The sequence below is a fragment of the Mustela lutreola genome, chromosome 6 (genome assembly GCF_030435805.1).
Source record: "Mustela lutreola isolate mMusLut2 chromosome 6, mMusLut2.pri, whole genome shotgun sequence".
Classification (NCBI taxonomy): domain Eukaryota; kingdom Metazoa; phylum Chordata; class Mammalia; order Carnivora; family Mustelidae; genus Mustela; species Mustela lutreola.
In genome coordinates this window covers 29,494,855-29,516,438 of record NC_081295.1, presented here as the reverse complement: position 1 = coordinate 29,516,438, position 21,584 = coordinate 29,494,855, and the positions used below count along the sequence as shown (strand labels likewise).

Genomic DNA, 21,584 nt, shown 5'->3' with positions numbered 1-21,584 from the left:
ACATTTATTTGAATTCGCAGATTCGCAGGGACATCAAGCAAATGAATCTGTTTAATCCCTCAGGGCATTACTCCTGGCCCAGACCCATTTCTTTGCAGAATCCCAGCAACACTGTCATCCGGTGCGATCTTCATACTTCAGCTTCAGAACATTGCTGAAACTTGAATTTTGTAACTCATCAGTTTGGCTGTGAAGCTGAAACCCATTCTATTCTTTACTCTTCTCTTTTTTATATCTTCCCCATAAACTCTTATCCTTTTTAGCCTTCATAGGTGCTGAATGCCATACGGGTAGCTACAAAAATTCATATTCCTTTTAAAGATCTCTCATCATGCAGTTCTTGGCATCTCCTCTTACTCAGCTAATCCACAATGGAAGAATCTCTCTGGTCAGCTAAAACATGTGAGGTATAGGCATATCTATATTCTCAGGGTCTCAGAGGACACAAAAGAAGATAAGATCCTGGGATCTTAGTGAATGAATCTGGGTAAGAGAGAAAGGGTTTTAGTTGTCCTCTTCAGATTATTGGGAAGCCAGGGTGGGCTTTAGTGTGGGTGGATACTTTAACTGAAGTTAAATCAACAAAGAAAATATAATACAAATATTAGAAGACTTTAATGGACCACACAGGAATTGGGTAGAGTATGGAGCACAGAAAAGTGACTTTTGATTTCCCTTGTTTATTAATTCCTATGAAGTATTGATACCAAAGTTTATCAAACAAGCACATAAATAATTATGGGAAGAAGATAGATAAATTAAGATTATGATTGTATTAAAAAGGCCAAAATACATTTGGAGTGAAATGTGAGATTCCTAGGAAGAGGAATGTAAGCCACAAAACACCTTAAAATCCAGCTGGCTCCAGCCACTTTTCTTACAGATGAAGAACCCAGAGAGGAGAAAAAATATGAGGCAGATTCGTCTGCTGTGTAAGTATCTGTCCAACAGCAGCTCTTCCTTTAGTAACAAATGGAAGACACCATAATACTTTACCACTTATATTTATTCTTAAATTCCAAATTTGTCTGGCAACATGTGTGTATGTAGGTTTCTTTGTGTGTCTTTTTTTAGGTTTGAATTGTGGCATTGTGTGCACACCACATTTTAAAGGGATCACGTTGCTGTTGTTGTTGTTGTATGATGATTTCCTTCTTGCTCCATTCCCTTTCAGAACTTGGTCTGCTTTCCTGAACAGCATGAGTTCTGTTCCCTCATTTAGGGTAACAGTGGGTGCAGAAGGGTTGAAACATTATACTTTCTAAACCAGTTCCTTGTTTTGGCTCGTGGCCATCTCGAAGAGATTACGGCTCTTCTGGTGATCATCATCATCATCGTCTAACACCTGCCTATGCACCATGTGCCAGAGACCGTGCACACTGCTTTAATGTATTAGCTCATGCAGTCTGTGCGGTCCACGCAGCTGCTGGTAAAGAACTCTGTTTCAGTACAAAGAGCCGGCAACAGAGAAAGCATGATGGCAGCTGCAGTGTAACTGGGTGAATTGTCTCTGACAATTGGCTCCCGACTGGGTCTGAGGGCATTTCTTCTTCAGTCCCCTCCGTTCAGTTAGCAGCACTGCGCACCTGCTCTGAGCCGGGCAGAGTGCTGGGTGCAGTGTGCCAGCTGAACGACTGAACACCAGCCTCCCTTCCATGTGTGATCCTCACCCTTGCTCAGAGGGGTGGCTGATTCTCTGTCCCGTTTTGGCTTGTGCTGACTGCACCAGAGAGCTCCAGAGGTCAGAATCCACCCTTTCTCCCCTGCCCTTAATGTCCTTAATATCTTCTAATTGAAGAATCATCTTTGTAATTGTTTTTCTCTTGGAACTATCTGGTTTTTAAAAGTGAATTTCCAACAAGGACGAAATAGGGCAGATCCTCATTTTTATGTCCAATTATAAAATGTGGAAACAAGGCAAGGGGGATTTAGGTTTTTTTTTTACTATTTGTTTTAGATAAAGGATCGAGTCAATGAAAGGGCCAGAATTCATAAACTCAAATTCCGTTTGTTGGACCATGCTGCTCTGTGTGCTGTGCACTATACTTCAGATGGGAATTCAGGAAATGAGCAAAGTCTGAGACATAGGGGTTCCAGAATGGATCTGCCACCTGCCAGCTAGCATTCAGATCTCAGAGGGGACCTGCCTGCACTTATTTAATGGAAAGATAAATGTGTTCACGGAACTGTTACTATAAATTCATTTAGAAACGGGACAGAGGCTGCACTCACATTCCTCCCAGGTCTGAGCTACTGGCAGATTTGGTTCACGGTACCTCTGGGAGGTAATACATTCGAGCTAGGTGACAAAGTGTGATTGTTATTCAGAGCTTCCTAATACCTATTTCTTTTACAGTTCAAACGAACTTTTGGTTTGACTTTTTCAATTTGTTGAAAAATGCTTTTATGTACTTACTATGGGCATGGCGATGTTTGGAGTACTGTGCAGGGTATTACAAAGATAGATATGGTAAGATGCGTACCATATACCAAGCATCTAGACCAAAAGATGCTTGCGGTCTAGAAGGAAAGAAAAGAAGTGAGGAAGCATAAACGGTTTTATTGAATGAAGAAAGAAGATACAGATCAGTGGTGCTTAGTTTGAGAAGATTCTAGAGACTTCTAGAACAAAATGAAATCTAAGAACCATCTTTTTAGAAAAACGCATGATCATTCTTCAATTTTAAATATCTCTGCTGGAGTAAAATCAATATACTATAAATTTCCCATATTTGAATTGTATAATTTTATATGTTTTGACATATGTTTGTACCCACAAAAACATCAGTAAATCAAGATAAAAACATATATCACATCACTCTTAAGAGTAATTAGATTTCGGGTGCCTGTTTGGCTCATATGGTTAAGCATCTGCCTTTGGCTCAAGTCTTGATCCTGGGGTCCTGGGATCAAGTCCCTCATCAGGCTCCCTGCTCAGTGGGGTGCTTGCTTCTCCCTTTACCTCTCTCTCTGACTCTCATGAATAAATAAATAAAATCTTAAAAAAAAAAAAGTGATTACATTTAAATGTAAATTATTGCATACAACATTGGGTGTGTTTGGAACCCAGGCCAAGAGCCCAAATATGCAAAAAGTGTTTAAGCAGAATGACACTGCCACAAATATAACTCCACTCAGCATAACAGAGAAAATAAATTGTGAAAGGTTATGCTCCATGTTCCCCCTGTGAAAATTCAGTGGGGATACCCAAAACCCACACTACTTGGGGAACATAAGAATGTTCTTCTCATTGGAAAGAAAAATAAATACTTTTGATAGCTTTTTTCTTTCCTTTTCTTTTTTTTCTAAGAGAAGTCTTTAGTATTTCTGAGGGATTTTATGTACCAATATTCTCTTGTATGTCTATAAGGAGTTCAGGATTGTTCATTTCTATCTATTTGCTTCATACATCACATAAATAAAACCAATGTTTAAATTTGTTGTAGTGCCTGTCTCTCTCAGAACTTTACAGAGGAGATGTTTAATGATGATGATTATAGTGATCAAAACCAGAAATAACATATGCAGTCAGGATGGACATGCTTGGGAACAATACTTCGTATTAAACGCTTCTGTGAATGAAATCTAAATATATAGAAACCTTTTGACCATTCACAGCATCTATGATTATTCCTGCTTTTATATGTTGTGAAATGTTTCAATTATACTTACCAAATCAAAAGTATTAAACAACGGTATTTTTTGTCATTTGAAACTGTTGAGAGTATCTAATTCCCCTGAATCTTCAATTATTCAAAAATGCATAGTGGACTTTTCTAGAGCATAAAAGAAATGTAAACTGTTCAATACTTAAAAGTCTCATCAGACTGGAGGTTACTTGAGATAGATGAAATCATACTGGGTGACTAAACTAATTTCTGTGGCAATAATTCAACCATAGAAATTAGCATTTGTCACTCTTCCACCTCCGCTCCCTGTACACATTCCATGCCTAAAAGTAATTAGACTAGGTATCAGATAAACACAGCAATAAGTTAGGGAGATGGTTATTGCATATTTAAAATGTATGTGAAGACACTTCTCATGATCTTTTCAAGCCACCAGTTTAGGTCACTACAGTTTTATTGAAATGTATAGGACTATATCACATAATTGTAAAGGTTCGCAAAGGAAGTTTTTGGCTGACAGACATTCTTTGTAGGTTAACTAACTTATTTTGGAAAGAAAAAAAGAGTTCCAACTCCAATCTAGCCTGAGGTAGTCTCTCAAGTGTGCCCCTATTACTATCGATAGATTCTTGACCTAGCAGTGAAGCATGGAAGTTAGCATTTAGGTCTGTCTATACCTACCTGGTCTGCACTTCCTTCTGAACTCTATTCCCAGGGCAAATAAATAGTTTAGCTTTCCAATAAGAATGATCTATTTACATATGAGAAAGTAATTATTCTTTTTTCTTTTTAGATTTTTTTTTTTAATTTATTTGACAGGCAGGGATCACAAGTAGGCAGAGAGGCAGGCAGAGAGAGAGGAGGATGCAGGTTCCCTGCTGAATAGAGAGCCCAATGTGGGGTTCGATCCCAGGACCCTGAGATCATGACCTGAGCCAAAGGCAGAGGTTTTAACCCACTGAGCCACCCAGGTGCCCCGAGAGTAATTATTCTTAAAAGAGAGAAAAATGGGACAGATCTTTTTTTTTTTTTTAAGTTTTTTTTTTCCTCTGCTTAACTTTTGTCTTTTGTAATTTAGGATGTGAGTGACTTCAATTTTATCTAAACCTCCCATACAGATTTTAATGACCAAATTGTACACATATTCCATTTTAATGTAACTGGTTAAATTATAGTTATGTTTAATCCTGAAGCTTTCTTTAGAGGTAGCTATGCTGTAAATGAAAAAAAAATGTGACTTGGGAGCCAAAGGAACTTTTATCTGTATCTCAATTCAGAGACGTACTCTTTTTGGGACCTGGGGACGTAATTATCTGGTGTTCAGCAGAGCCTCCAAAAAGTGAGACTTGCTGCCATCCTTTATCTTCCATTGCCTTTCATGGTTTTGGTAGGAATAAGCTGAAGAGATGTTGTTGGGTATGATAGTTCAGATAGTGCGTCGAAGAATTAGGTCTTGCCCGAGTCTTGTTTCTAAGTCTTATTTCTGCCAGTCATGTTGTGATAGTTCGGACAGTAGTTCAAAGACCTAAGCTTTGCATGAGCCTTGTTTTCTGAGTCTTCTTTCTCAAGGTGACAAAACCTTGAGAAAATTACTTTAACCTTACTAAGCTTCAGTTTCCTTCTTTCTAAAATCACAAAAGTAATATCACCTAAAATATATGGTCTTAGTGGAATTAAGTGAGCCAACGCAGGTAAAGAAATTGACACAGTTGTGTAGTATAGTGTAAGCATGCAATATAACTGGACAGTAATAATAATATTATAAAAATGATAAAGTAATTAACTTGTGTGTCTCCTGGACTTTTTTCCTCCTCTCTTCCACCTCTCTCTTTTTTTTTCCCTCCTATTTTCTATCAAGAGAAAAGTCTTGGCAAGGGATTATAAGTCAATATGAGAGAGTGAAAGACTTAGCAAGAGCAGCTCTTTCAAATCTGTACAATTTAGAGTCAGGAGTAAGAGATGCCGCTTAAGCCTGATCTTGAAAGACATTCTAGGGCCTTTCCTTTTTGAGAACACTCTGAGCAGCAACTGCATCGAAGAAATCTACTTTCATGAAGTCATTCCTGGTTAATGTTACTTCCTGACTAACCTATTAATGACCTAACCCCATACATTGATGTCTTCCTTTGTTTGTGAGGTTGTATGTATCCATTCTCCATAACCACACAGTTCCTTACCTGGCAGCCCATTTTTGTTATGTATTGACCACTTATCAAAACATGATCTAGAGTCATACATTCAAGTACTTATTGATATTTCTTATATTTTGTAACTTTAAAATCATTCAAACTGTCTTGCTTTATTAAACGTGGAACTCCGAGCAAAAACCGGAGAATGAACTGTGAACTCTGCATAGGTTGTCTGGCTTCAAATCCAGCCCCACCTCTACATGCCAGTTACTGAACTGTTCTCTGCCTCAGTTTTCTACTTGGTACAAATTCAGTGGATTTTCCACTGCAGATTGGTTGTGAGAATTTAAATGGAATGATTTAGAGAGAATGTCTTATCTGTAGTAAATACTAAATGAGTGTTAAGTAATACTATTACTAGTATAAGACAGATTTTCAAGCATATGCATTCTTGTGAAAATAAGAAAAACACTTTTGAAACACTAGTTTTCTCACAACTTTTCAAAGGTGGAAGAATTTGCATATGCATGATTTTGCGAAGAAGACAGTAAAGTTGAGTCTGACAGGATAGCGAGTATAAATGGAAAATAACTCCATATTATTACATAAAACAACCAGTCTAAAAGTAGAATAAAAATAACACTCTAAACTGATGAAAATATCATACAGAGTAGTTTCAGAAGTTCTGTGTATCTCTTTATCATAAATCAACATATTTTAAACTGGAAATTCCAGAAGCAATTTGATCAGCAACTTTTTATCTACTTATAATTTTTTTCTAGTATTTATCTTCTATTTAATAAATACTATCTTTCTTTTATGATTATATTTAAAATCACAAGATCTCAAATAGTTGTTTTTTTTTAAAGATTTTATTTATTTATTTGACAGACAGAGATCACAAGTAGGCAGAGAGGCAGGCAGAGAGAAGGGGGGTGGTGGGGAAGCAGGCTCCCTGCTGAGCAGAGAGCATGATGTGGGGCTCGGGACTCGGGGGCTCAATCCCAGGACCCTGGGATCATGACCCAAGCGGAAGGCAGAGGGTTTAACCAACAAGTCACCCAGTTGCCCCTCAAATAGTTTTATTAGCAACTAGTGTGTCCTCTGATTGCTGAAACTATGTACCAAAAACAATTTTTCAAACTCTTAATTTGGCAAAATTCCTTCTTAACATTATCATTTTAGATAAGATTGCTATTCTAGAATTTTCATGTAAGTCTTATGTAAGTAAATCATGGCATATAGCAGCAATATCATATTTATATTATTTAGTTTTTTTGTGGAAATAGATAAAAATTTTCATCTTGAAAATTATCAAATGGTATTTAGCAAACTTCTATCTTAAAGAAAATGTAGAAAATAAATAAAAAGAAAAAGTTTAAATTCCTTTAATTATCAACTTTCAGGAGTGATCATTGGTTTCATTTTAGTGTTTTTTTTTTCTTTTTAACCTACTGTTATTATTCATATAACACGTTATATGGTGGTTAAGAATACTAGCTATGAGCAGAGAGGCTGAGTCTGGGGCCTCTCCACTTGTTAACTGTGTGACGTTGCTTAGTTACTTAATGTCTCTCAAACTTGATTTCATCATTTGCAAAATGAGAACAATAGTAGCACATTTATTAAACCCTTATTGTGAGAGTTAAATAAATTACGTAGTACGTTTGAAGTACCCATAAAGTTATATAATGGCTAATGCTAGACATCCAGCTCTGCATAGTCTATTTTTACATTTAGGATCATATCACATGCAATTTCTCATCTAACTGATTATTTTTCAAAACATCTTTTTTAGTGGTTATATAAAATACCATTGTGATTTTACTGTATTTCCTTCATTCGAACATTTGGTAGGTTTCCACTCTTTTAAAAAAAATAAATCATGTATGTAGCATTTGTTCTTATCTCTAACTTGGTTAGAAGAAGGGTTAAAAAGAATGTAGATTTTTTTTTTAAGGCTGTTTTGTGGTGCAGATTGCAAAATTGTCCTTTCTTTTCTCTCGTGTAGTGTGTAAAAGTGTTCATGATTCCATACCTTTGTTCACAGTGATATTTTTTTAAAAATGCATTTTATTTTGGAATCAAATCTGTCTTTCATATCTTGGTAACTGTTTTTACGATCACCTTTGTGGTATCTGAGATCAGTCTCCTAAATGTTACCTCAGGCCAAAGACAAATATCAGTCTAATCCTCAGGCTCATGACGTATGCCTGTATCAACTCCATGATCCTAGTTTTATGCCGCAGCTATCAGAGGATGCGGAAGTAGTCAGCTGGTATTTACAAAGTGAAGGTTAGGAATGCAAGCTATATTCCCCAAAGATTTATGAGCTATAAAATGGCATTATTATTATGTTCTGTCATTGCATTGTCTCTTTAGCTGTCTTCCATTTTATGTGGTAAAGCTCCTTAGGATCCATTTGCATGAAAGTGACTGTGTGTACTCATTTTGTATTGTATTGTGGCAAACGCTATAATCTACAGGGTTCCTATTCATTTTGGAATTCATTTCACAGCTCACTAATTGTGTGAATGAGAAGAGGAAATATATGCTTTTATTCTGAGGCCTGCCAAGCAGATGGCCCAAAGTTCATTGCTAGCATTACAGTCAGTGTGGCCCTCGTCCGTAGGTAGTGAGCCTGGCATCGATCCGTCAGACACAATGCGAGTCTTCATTTAACACAGCATTTGAACGTCACTGAGCCTCTGGTTTGTTATGACTTACAAACAATTTGTTTTTTATCATCAACTTCTAAAGTGGTCAGTCATCTGAGCAGGTGCAAACACAGTAGAATTCATATCCGTTTTACTTGCGAAGACAAAAGGAATTTTTTTTCATATGGAAATTTGGGGAAAAGAAAACTGTACAGAGGATTAAGTTTAGTTTCTTAAAAAGGGATTACTACATGTATTGAGATTCAAAAACTGTAGCATCATTTCTGAGGTTGAACCTTTTGAAAAATTAAGTTGAAGAAAAGATTGGGGATTATATTTAAGCTTTTTAAGTGACTCTCCTTTCAAATTTCTTTCATTCTTCCTATGCAAGGAAATTATTTATTTATTTCATATATAACATGTCATTTATGTAACCATTCAAAATGTTCTCAATTGCATTCATCTTGTGTGTGTGCATATGATGTGTGTCTAGGTCTGTGTACTGAGACAATCAAACAGAGCCAGAGGGGATGACAAAAAAATAAAACAATGAATGTCTTCACACATTTCCTACTTTAACAGAGATACTAGGACAATATGAAACTGAGTTACCACTTCAGGAAAGGGACCTTAGGTCAAATGTTCTAATGGAGCTGATGTAGTAATTTGAACACAGCATCTTATTTAAGAGAACCAGAGCATCAGAAGAACTGTTGTCTCCCTTAGGTGAAGGTAAAATGAGTATATATTTCTCTCACTCCTTCAGTCCCCTTCCAAACCTCCTCCCGTGGGTTTCACTGGTTGTACTGACTCCATATTTCCTTGTTCTTGGCTTTCAGACGGATGCTGCTCTAATGTATGATGCCGTGCACGTGGTGTCTGTGGGCGTCCAGCAGTTTCCTCAGATGACAGTCAGTTCCTTACAGTGTAATAGACACAAACCCTGGCGCTTCGGGACCCGTTTTATGAGCCTAATTAAAGAGGTATGTCGGGTATGTCGGGAGAAGCACATCTGCCTAGTCTCTTTTGTCCTCAAGGTGAATGCACTGAGATTATTTTAGTTTTCCTCACAGGTGGCCTTTTACTTTTATATTTTGAATTCAACTTTCTTTCTTCTCCATACAGGCAAAATTAACACTTTTACTAAAAGATACGGAAGAAAAGGGGAAAAATTACATGACAAGTAAATAAATATCTTTCAAGATACCTATGATTGTGTAAACAGATAAAAATCTGTGACCTATGATTTATGACATTGTTAGTTTTGATCTCTCTGAGTCTTTATAGGTATTGCTTTTCATTTATGTGGATATACAGTTTAAAGAATGTATTTTAGGCAACATTTTTTTTTGCACTCCACTAAGTCCCACGTCTTAAAGAATTGTTACTTAGATCTATGGTTCCTAAATATAATGTCTAGTTATTGTCATTATATTAGCAGTTAACATAAAACAGAATATCTGCATTCGGAAAAGTGCAAAATTTGCTTCATATTGTGTAATACAATCATTTTTATGGTCACATACCATTTCTGATTACAACTGTTATGGTTATAGACCAAGAATGCCCACAGTGAGGAAAAAAAAAGGCAAAATTCTGAAGATCACACACACACACAAACACACACACACACACTTCCTAGTTGTCCCATTATGACTGTCAGCTTGGGATACATTTCATTTGAGTATAACAGGAGTTTTTATATGAAAGTGTAACTATGAAAATTTAGTCTTTGCTAGGAAAATCACAGGAATTATCCCCACATAAGATTTTTCTTAATGTGCTTTAAAGAAATCATTAATTCAACATATAATAAATTATTCATCTCAAAAATAAAAGTGAGAATAGGGTCATATTTAAGAATATGCCAGTTCCTTGGCAAAGAATACCCATGAATTTTCCTTTTGTGATTTTTAATGTACTCTCAGTTGGGTGAAATGACACTCCCTGAGGCATATGTAGTTCTTTATTTGTTTCGCATTCTATGTTTATGTCTGGTTTAAAACTGAGCATCAGAGAGCTGCGGACATATTGCATAGGTTTGGGTGGTTAAAGAATTGCTTTCTGAATGCAGCACCTGACCGTTCAGGTGTGTGTCACACGGTCCTATAACAAACAGTTGTATGAAACTCACTATTGTATTTATTGTAAGTGCTGTCAAGGCCCTTGTCCACTAAATCACATGGTGAGCCTCTTTATGAGGACCAACAAGAGACATTCCTCTAAAGTTTCAGTGCCAGGAAGAGCTGAGCTTCTCCTGCATAGTTGGTATGTCTGACATTATGGACCCTGTATATTGTGTTTATATCACACTTTCCTCCTTGCTTTGGTTGCGAGGTAGTTCAGAATTAGATTTGTGATTGTATTTTATTAGTTGTACATTCTTACCCGATAACCATTTCTTTATGCTGCCTCTATCCCAGATTGTTGTCTTTAACTATTTTCTACTTCTACTTCTGTACTTCTTGATCAGATTGACTATTTTTGTACTAAGATGCATTTTTGTTAAACACCTGAAAGTATTTTCTTTGGAAAAGGATAGGTTAAATATCTTTTTATTCCTTATTGGAGACCAGTTATCACATGTTTAAATTCAGTGATGACATGTTACAATATGTATATAGACATGTATTATAATTATTTCTGTTTTATTTGTAATTTATTAGCCTAAAACTATTTTAGAATCCCTATACATAAGTATAGAAATACATGGAGCCTATAGTGTACTAATAATGATATCCATTTGTAGTCCTTATTGAAAGGTTACCCATAATCTCTTTGGTTTCATTTCTTTGGATCTTGGTATATATTCTTTGAAACATTATAGCTGTGAGTATATGTAACATTACTTGAAATTTTTCATATGTAATTTTTTTCCCAAGCTATTTCCAAATGACAAATAATGGAAAACATTTTTTTCTATGTAGCCAGCAGAATGAGAAAACTCTCTGTATTTAAAACAAAAACAAAAACAAACAAACAAAAACAAAAACAAAAAAACTAAGAAATCTGCTCACCTATGACGGGTTTAACTCATTATGTAATTAGATTATTACATTTTTCACTTCCTTCTACATGGAAAGCTCCTTTTACAGGAAGTATAGCTTGACATGAATAATTTTGATATATTTCTCCCAATCCCACTTAAGGGAAAATAAAGTAATAAGTTAATTATTCTAAGAGAAATGTGTATAATTGAAGTTGTAGAACATAGGTTTTTCCTAAATTCAGTTTCTTTCTCTGTAATGAAGTAAGTTTATGTTCATATTAATATGAAGTTAGGAGTGATACTTTATAACAGTAATTCTATTTGCAATCTCTAGTGAGATATTCACTAGCTCATGTATTATAATAAGTGACTAAATTATTCTCAGTTTGCAAAAGAGCTTTACTATTTAAAACAATCTTCGAATTTCTCATAAAAATTATTCATAGAAAATGCATTATTTAAAATGAAAATTTATAATAAGTTTTATACTGAGACTAAAGCAACAACTATAGACAAAAATCTTCCAAAGTGTAAAAGAGGAAAAAAACGTCTTAAAAATCAATAGTGATAAATTTATGAGAAGTAATGAAAATAATTTTTTGTGTGAAAAAATGTTTTATCTTCCTTTACTTGTTTGTGAATCCTATTTATTTATTTATTTTCCTGTAGGCACATTGGGAAGGTCTCACAGGCAGAATAACTTTCAACAAAACCAATGGTTTACGAACAGATTTTGATTTGGATGTGATCAGCCTCAAAGAAGAAGGTTTGGAAAAGGTACTTGAGTCATTCAACTTACTTACTTTAATTATTAAATACAACAGATCCTAATGAAATAGGGAAATAGTTCCTCTTGTAGCCACATTTCATTAACATTTAACTTTTCTGAATAACTCTTAAAATACACATTTGATACCTTATGTTGAATATAATAATTGAGGATTAGTATTCAAGGATAAAATGTGTCCTAAGACAAATAAGTATTTTATTTTCTCACCAAGTTTTTCTTATGCTTTGAAATGCATGTAATCTTTATTAGCCTTGAGATTTAATATAGTAATTAAAAATATTTATACTTTATGTTTGCATAGACTTTCCTGTTTGGAACAGGTCATAAAGAAAGATTAAATACAGAAGGATTATTTCCTTTGCTGGGTCATATTCAAATGAAATGTCTCACTTTAATGTACACAGAGTAAATTAGGTATATACATAAATACATTACACTGGTCTATCTTATTTGATTCTATTCCTAGGGTAAAGTCAGACAATGATTATAGAATTTGGGTATATGCTTACTTTAGAAATATTTTAGTGTAAGTTGTTTATATTTGTAATATATGCATTAAAGTATTTTTTCTGATAGATTCATTGAAGGTTTATTGAAAAGATATTTTGGTAAGAACTTAAGAAAAAAATTGGGGCACCTGGGTGGCTCAGTTGGTTAAGTGACTGCCTTCTGCTCAGGTCATGATCCTGAAGTCCTGGGATCAAGGTCCACGTCAGGCTCTCCACTCAGCAGCAAGTCTACTTCTCCCTGTCCTTCTGTGATCTCTCTCGCTTTCACTCTCTCTAATTTAAATCAATCAATAAATAAAATCCTTTAAGAAGGGTGCCTGAGTGACTCAATTGGTTAGACATCTGCCTTCAGCTCAGATCATGATCCCAGAGTCCAGGGATTGAGTCTCACATGGGGATCCCACTGAGAGTCTGCTTCTCACTCTGCCCTTTACTCAGCTCGTGCTCTCTCTCTCTCTCTTGCTATCTCTCTCAGATAAATAATAAAATAAAAATCTTAAAAAAAAAAACTCTTTAAAAAAGAAAGAACTTAAGAAAAAATTATATTTGAGATAATATTGTTTTCAAGATAGTAAGGTGTCTTGTGTTTCATTTAGCTATTAAACATGAAACATTACTTACAAATGGAAACTGAAGAAGGAAATTGAATCAGAAGGGCTCTTTTAACCTAAAAAAACAGTAACGTATTTGAATGTTGATTCAAATAATTTTAGAAACAGAAAACATTTTTGATAATGTTACCAAGATAGGAAGAAATATATCATAACCACCTGATGACTAAAGTTGACAGGAATATTACCTCTGCCCACTGAGAGTTTGAGATTGTACCCTTTAAAAGACCATGCAAAGTCAGGAATCTTTCATAACAAACTGTGAAACAAATATTCATGAGGCAGTCACTTTCTAACTGCCTTGCTCCCACAATGAGAATATTATTCTATACCCAAGACTGGAATTGATAATGGTGTGGTTTCATCAGCTCTTATGGGTTTTATTCCAATATTTACTGGAGATACTGTTATCTTTTTTTTTTTTTTGGAAGTTTGCGAGACACTAGGATAAACTCTGGCTATTGTTAGTATTTCAACACATCAATAGAGAAATGGCAATGTCTTTCTTGTTACTATGGCCCCTGTAAAGGAAACAATAGAAAATCTTTCTCTAAGCAATAGTGGGGATTATAGAAAGACCCTGAATATAATGGTTACAAAGTACATGGGGTGATAACCAGAATGATAAGCAAGGTACAACAATGTGAGTTATACTGTTGCCTTGAGATTTCGAAAATAGTTTGTATACTCCTCTTAAATTTGAAATTTTGCTTTGATAAATTAATTACACATGATCTTTATCTTCAAGGGGCTTTTTATAGAGAGTGATCAGATAACACACTAATGGAAAACTGCTTCAATTTTTAAAAGAGCTATAACAGAGTATTTCTGAAAAATGATATAATTAAGTAGAGTCACGGTATATGAGGTGCCTAGAATTAGCCTTTGAATAATGGAGAAGTATTGATTGGTAGAGATTGAGTCACTGCAGAAAAAGGTAACAATATGGGGAAAGACATAGCTACTGTTTGATTTGATCATTTTACACACACACACACACATACACACTCACGAAAGTAGGAGACAGAGCTAAAGTGCTAGATTTAAGTCATAAAGTGAGCACCATAATGAGATGTTTGCAATGTATTAGTACATAATATGAATTCAAAGAGAGAATAGCCTGGAGGTCTATGCTATGTGTGTAAAGATATTATAGTTTGAAATAATTTTAATATGGAGTCATGAATATCAAACTATTCTGGTTGGGAGTGAGAGATGACTAAACGGTGACAGAGGCAGCAGCGTTGTTAGTTCAAGGAATAGCAGAGCATTGGGATTGTGCTTTTAAGGAGTAATGGAGGAACCAGGTGATAAAAGTAGAAGTCAGTGATAAAAGCATCAGTCAAAGATTGTTGAAGAAATTAGTGAGGAAAATTATCATCAGAAAGAAATTGGAGGGGTTCCTGGGTAGCTCAGTCTGTTAAGTGTCTTCCTTCAGCTCAGGTCATGAGCCCAGAAGCCTGGGATCAAGACCTGCATCCAACTCCCTGCTCAACAGGATGCCAGGTTCTTCCTCTCCCTCTACTGCTCCCCTGTTGTACATTCTTTCTCTGTCAAATAAATACATAAAATCTTAAAAAAGAAAGAAAGAAGGAAAGAAAGTAAGTAAGGAAGGAAGTAAATTGGAACAAATATATAGAGGCACATAAAGTACTGAGGTTGGGTGAATGTAAATTAGAAAAGAAGGGGAATTAAAAGCTCAAATCAAATGCTTTAAGAATCTTCAGAAATTAGTATATAAGGGAATGCCTGGGTGGCTCAGTCAGTTAAGCGTCCAACTCTTAATTTCTTCTCAGGCCATGATCTCAGCATTGTGAGATCCAACCCCACATGGCGCTCTGTGCTGGGCAGCAAGTCTACTTCAGATTCTCTCTCTCTCCCTCCCTCTTCCTATGTTCCTCCCTACCCCTCATTGCATTCTCTCTCTTTCTAAAAAAAAAAAAAGTATGTAAGTCATTAACTAAAAGAGGGCAGTTGAATTTAGTTTCGTCAGATCTTAAGAGTAATGGGAATTTTTTGGCAATGCCATTGTGACAGATTTGACTTTGAGTAGTAGGAATAAAGTGCTTCTAAGTAGCAAAATGTATTCTTTTTTTTTTTTTTTTTATACAGTAGAAGGGTTAGGAGATCCAGGTATGGATTCAGGCCAAACTAGGCTCAAATCCTTGCTCTGCCATTTACTATTTATGGACAACTTTCCTACCTTCTCTAACACACAGTGTATTCAGCTGCATCAGGCAGTGATAGCAGTATCTAATTCATGAAGACTAATGAGTCTTGCCAACTTTACTTTTACTTTGTCTTCAAAAATGTAGTTACCAACCCATAGATGTAAAGACAGAACTCCGACCTTGATAGAGTTCACAGTTTAGAAGGCTCAACCAATAGTGATCCAAGAGACTTAAATTACAATTCCAAATCTGTCACAAGTGTGTGAACTTCACCCTTCCACCCAAGTTCTCTGTGCCAAATTCCTCGTCTCAAAAAATGTAGAGTGCAAAGGTCTTTCCTCTGGAACAGGCAAAAGTGAGAATATCATGGCCTTTAAGAGAACCTAGAGATACAATCTTTATAGCTGTCAAGGCTAAGAATTTGATTATCCTCAATTCTATTTTATCATGACAAGGTGAGGAAAATGAAAAAAAATGTGTAAAATGATAGTTTTATCCATTACTTCTCATGCCTACTACCTTTTCCTTGCTTTATCATGGTCAACTTTGTCCAGCACACTTTGTTTATTCACTTGATCCTCTAACAAATATAGAGTGAGCCTCTATTTTGTGCCCTTAGGAAAGTTATACTCTTTTGAAGGAAACCTGCCAATAGTGAATGGATGCACAAATGTACAATATAGAATTAGACAATAGTAAGTGCTAAAAAGAAAGATGACTTGTTTATATGTTCAGGGGAAGGAGTTTGGGGTTGGAATGAGACTATGAACCCATCTGTCCCACTTAACACCCAGAGATTATATTGAATCTTTTCCATTCTATCTTGACGAGAACCTTCATTGGAATGCAGCCCATTTAGCCATTGTCCAAGAAGGGTCACTCATACTGCAGACACAGCCAGTCACATCTGTCCAAAAAAGCCCTCCAGGCTGTGGCAGCACTTTCTCTGGAGCAGAGGGGGAGAAATAATGGGGTGGGATGAACTGTAGGTGCCATTCCAGATTTTGTCTTCCTTAGGCAATAGGACAGTTTGTTTTTCAGTAGTCCAGTCTAGGAATAAGAAAATAAGAATAAGTGTTTTTCCCAGCTTCAATTCTTCTGTTAAGTTCAAAGACCATATTGTGTATTCTACTTCCAAAATATCTCTCCACGTCCATTGTTGTAATTGTAGCGAGGGTACCTTTCACCTGAACATCTGTATTGGAGCCCCAACAAAACCTGTCTGATTTATTCCCCCTTACAATTCATTCCCCAGATGTCAGCAGCCAGACCAGTGTCTTTTAAAAAAAATCAATCCATGTTATTGCTCTGTTTAAATCCTTTCACTTATTCCCAGTGTATTTTCATTAAAATCCAAACATGGTTTACAAAATATTGTCTACCTTCCCCCTCAACTCTCACTACCATCTCAGATGTTTTCTATGCTTTAATAACACTGGCTTTTGTTCATTTTTTCATAGACACAAAGCTTTTTCTATTACTTTGCCTGTAGTTTTCCCAGCCTGGAAAATTCACCACTAATCCTTTGCCCAGATAACTCTTACTCACCCTGGGTGGGGGGGGGGTGTCACAAATTAAGTCTTTCTTCCTTCGGTGTCCTGTAACCTTGACCAAATTTAACCTCATAGTGCCCTGTGCTTTTCCTTCCTGGCACTTACCACAATGTGTATTCAAGGCCTAGAAAAGTTACTGGCACAAGTGTATCCTCAAGAAATAGTTATTGACTATCGAATGAAGGAAGGATCACCATAAGAACCATAAGAAATAGTTCATAAGAATCACAAGAAATAGAATGCTTATTCATGTGTCTGGTATAAATTTATTTTCCTATGATGCAGCATTTTTTTTTCCTCAGTTTGCCCCCTACTTACACAATGGGAACAGAGAACTCCAGTGGTTAGTCAGTGGGCTGGGGTTGTGAGTCAAGGCTTCAAGGGGAATAGGATTTTAGAGTGCCCGCAAAGGCAACACTGAAGTCTGAACTTGCAAGAAGACCCAATGCACCCTATGGAGCACTGTAATCTCTGAGGTCCCAATTCTGCATTAAAGAGGAAAAATAATTCTTCTATTTATAAAAGTTCCCTCTTTTTCATCATCTAAGTTTATGGTATGGAAATAAGCATAGACCACTTAAATGAGGACACATAAGTTATTATTCAGAGCTTGCCATAGCACTTGGCATTTGGAAGAATGGGAAGGCGGGCAGGTCAGTGGAAAAGCTTTACAGTGGAAAAAAGGAAAGGCCTCCTATGCACTCTGATTGGAGAATCTTGGCAGGAGGAAACATGGACCGCTGGCAAAAAATAGGGAAGCTGTGTGTAATTGAACAGATCTTGACCATTTGGGGCAGATTGCCACAGAGATTGTGGTTTGGCTTCCCAGATAGTTTGCTCCAGAGGCTCTGGGTCAAGTTCTATTTCATACATGGTCAGACTGTTGTCTGTTTGTATACTCAGTCTGTCAATGGAATTACTGAAGTCACTTGGAGGGAGAGAAAGAAAGAGCACAAATAATAAGGCCAGGAAAAATTGACACGAGAAAAGTGAAAATGTCATCATAACTGACAATAAAATGAAATTTTTTAGTTTATATTTTTTTCTTTGAATATGTAACTAGGATATGACTTACCACTGGAAGTGGTTTAACCTTACTTACCTAGTCCTCTGAAGCTTAACTATGTGCTTAGGAAAGACCAGCTTCAGTTGGACATAAACACTTGATTAAATGGCATAAGATGTTAAGAAACATTGAGAAGATGCTCAGAATGTAACTTCATAAGGATTCTGAGTAAAGCAAAAACAGTTGGAACCCTTTACATAAGAGAGGTTTGAATTGAGTAATGACACTCCATGATAATGGTGTATTTCCATTGCAAGGTGAATTATCTAGAGGTCATTTTTGGGAAAATAACACTTTATACTTAAAAAATAATTTTTTAAAAGAAACTATAATGCAATAATAAAATCACTTATACATCTGAAACTAATATGACATTATATATTAATTATACCTGAATAAAAATAGATAAAATAATAATAAAATCACATATTCCTACCACATGATTGAGTTTTCTTACCAAATGTTTTGCAACCACTTATATATGTCATGTGCTTTCCAAAAGCAATAACAACAAAAGTCTCTGCTCAAATGGATTTCTACTGTATTAGGAATATTAACTTCTAAGTAGAGGTATTAAACTGAAATCATTCTTGTGTACCTCTCCTATCTTTTTTCTAGCCACAAAGTTAACTATTTGTTTTGGTTACTTTGTTGGTAGTTTTTTCGAATGTGTGACCTATATTAAAATAGAACTTGGAGAATAGAATTCTCTGTCTCCTCAATGGAAATTATCTAATTAGTCTTTATACAAATTGACTTTGTGTGTTAATATTATATTAATTTTGAAAAAAAAAAAGGAAGGATAAAACCAGTATATTTCTCTGTACACGCCTTGGGATGTTTTTATAATAAAATCCGCTTCTAACTTACATATCCTTAGGGGAAGTTTTGAACAAGAAAAGTGACTACAAAAAACAATTTTATGGAATACATGTTTGCCAATTCCTACAAAGTTAAGAAATTATATATACAATATAAAGCAAGATAATTCATATTCGCAAACTTTTCTAAAGTGTAACTTTGTCATAGTTTACTTTCAAATGAAGCTTCCTTTCAACTTTTGATGTCATTTTTTTTCTGAGTATTTACTGCTGGCATTTGGACCCACTAGTAGAAACTGATACCAATAATCCATAAGCTTCTTACAGAAAACTCAAATATTTTTATAATATATGGAGAGGGTGAGAATTAGTGGTGAAATCCTGCCTGCCTGAGTTTACAAGCATAGATGTTCTAGGATCAGAACATGTTTCAAATTGCTTTTTGAAAAACTTTTTGTAGACCATACATATTTTTAGAACAAGTGGTAATTTCTATAAAAGTCTTTACTATTGACCTTTCTCTAGCTTGTAGAATCCTGCACTCATTAACTCCCTAGGAAAAAGGTGTCTGAATGGAATTTACAGTCTTCAAAATTTATCTAAGTGTGAAAATCCACACTAGATAGGTGAGAACTATTTCTTTGATAGATTTCTAGATACCAGATGAATAGCAGTTTTAAATCTTTCTCTCTTTGATGGCATTTGATACGTGTATTCTGGTCCCCATGACAACAATGACCCCCAACTTTCCCAGGAACTGAGATTTCTTTTGCTTCTCTGTAGGAAAGCAATGCTAATGGTCATGTTGACTAGTCAGAAATGTGTTATTTCCTTTTTAAAAAGCAAAAATGCATCCTAGTCCAGATCCAAGCCTAGTGTTTTTCTTTAGAGATATTAACCATTTAATTTGTCTAACTCTTACATAGAATTCGTTATATGCCCTGTCTTACAACTGCACTGACATTTTTGGGTTGTGTGTCAGTATGTTTATAATTGTGATTTTGCTTGATAATTTTTAACCTTCACAATGATGAAATAGTTAAGAAAGCTCTTTACAGATGACATTATGTTTTGAAATCAGTAAATTTGAGAGCATACAATTTCCTATTTTGGCCCATCAGAGAATACCAAATATTGCCTTTTTCCTTTTGACTCCTGAATTTGAATTAAATGTGTATACTAAATATAACTTTTAAAGCATTGCTTTTAGTTTATTTTTAAGATTTTATTTATTTATATGACAGAAAGAGACAGCTAGAGAGGGAACATGAACAGAAGTGGGAGAGGGAGAAGCAGGCTTCTCGCAGAGCAGGGAGTAGGGAGCAGGGAGCAAGGAGCCCGATGTGGGACTCAATCCATCCGAGGACCCTGAGATCATGACCTGAGACAAAGGCAGCCGCTTAAAGCCTGAGCCACCCAGGCACCCAGCATTGCCTTGATTTTAAAGTAATATCTGAACTAATTTTTAATCTTGGAAAAATGACCCTTAATTAATTGAATGTTGCCACGTTGTTATATTTGAGAACAGTTAATTCAATGATTCAAATTTTATTTAAAAAATCAAAATTACCACCTGTTTCTAACTCTTTCCTAATATTTAGAGTTGACTTTATCCTAGACAAAAATAAAAATCCTAAAGGTAAAAAATTTATGTTTGGATTGGTCATCCCTTCTTGTTAGATCATTATATACTTGCTGATTTATTGTTCTTATATTAACGCTAGAGTTCTCAAATGGTGAAATTCCAGATCCTGTGGAAATTGGTGGATAGCTAGTTTTAGGAAAGTAATTAACTAAGGGGTTTCTGCATGGTCCTCCCAGGCCAAATTACTTAACACATGAAGGTAGCTCAGTTCACAGGCAATTGTTCTTTACTATGAATTCTTCCTTTCAGGTAGCAATACCTAGCAGGTAAGAATTACTAGGAAATGATTCATGCTTATCTCTGGGGCATTGCGTGTAAATTCCTTCTAAAGTGATCTGTTAATGTGATCCAGTGGAAATGAACAACAATTAATTATTATTAGACAATACTGTCATTGGACAGCAATGTAAATATCTCTACTTTTCATTTAAAAATTGATCATTGGAAGGGGAGAAGGAAGTTTCTAGTTTGCTTGCAACATTTAGCAAAACAACTATGGAGTTGAAAAGGTTCTGTTTTTATACATCACACTATATAGGCTTGAAACCTGACTTTGTAAATTATCTAGAAAGAATGGGTATACTAGTTAATGGAAAAAGATACATTCCACCAGTGTACATTTGATCAATTGGTGAGTTAACTCATCTCCCAAATATGAGTTAGCATTTAACGTCAATACCTTCCATATGATTTCCATTTCTCAATACCTTCAAATAGTGCTATCAGGGATGTCCTCTCTTCTAAAAGGTAAATACCCTTCAAACAAACTATACTTAATGTGTCATATGATTGGAGGTAACTAATTATTGGGAATATTTTCTTGAATACTTATGAAGGAGACTCCATATTGCGCTAAGATTGTTTTAAACATAATATACAGAGTGGTTTCTTGTGATCGCCATGCAGATCTTTAGAAAAGTACACTGAGGCTCTTTAATCAAGACGGATCTATGCCACAATTACTTTATCATACATTGATGGACACTTAGATTGTTTTTGTATTTTAGATATTAT

At 35.4% G+C, this 21,584-nt stretch overlaps 1 protein-coding gene across 3 annotated transcripts in view; it reads left to right on the top strand.

Moving 5' to 3' along the window:
- The window catches only part of GRIK2 (glutamate ionotropic receptor kainate type subunit 2), a 644,466-nt gene that overhangs the window by 379,233 nt on the left and 243,649 nt on the right, over nt 1-21,584 (top strand). For all 3 annotated transcript variants that reach the window (XM_059176999.1, XM_059177000.1, XM_059177002.1), the window contains exons 8-9: nt 9,255-9,398; nt 12,074-12,181. In XM_059176999.1, the coding sequence (XP_059032982.1) occupies nt 9,255-9,398; nt 12,074-12,181 (252 nt within the window). The remainder of the gene's footprint in view (nt 1-9,254; nt 9,399-12,073; nt 12,182-21,584) is intronic.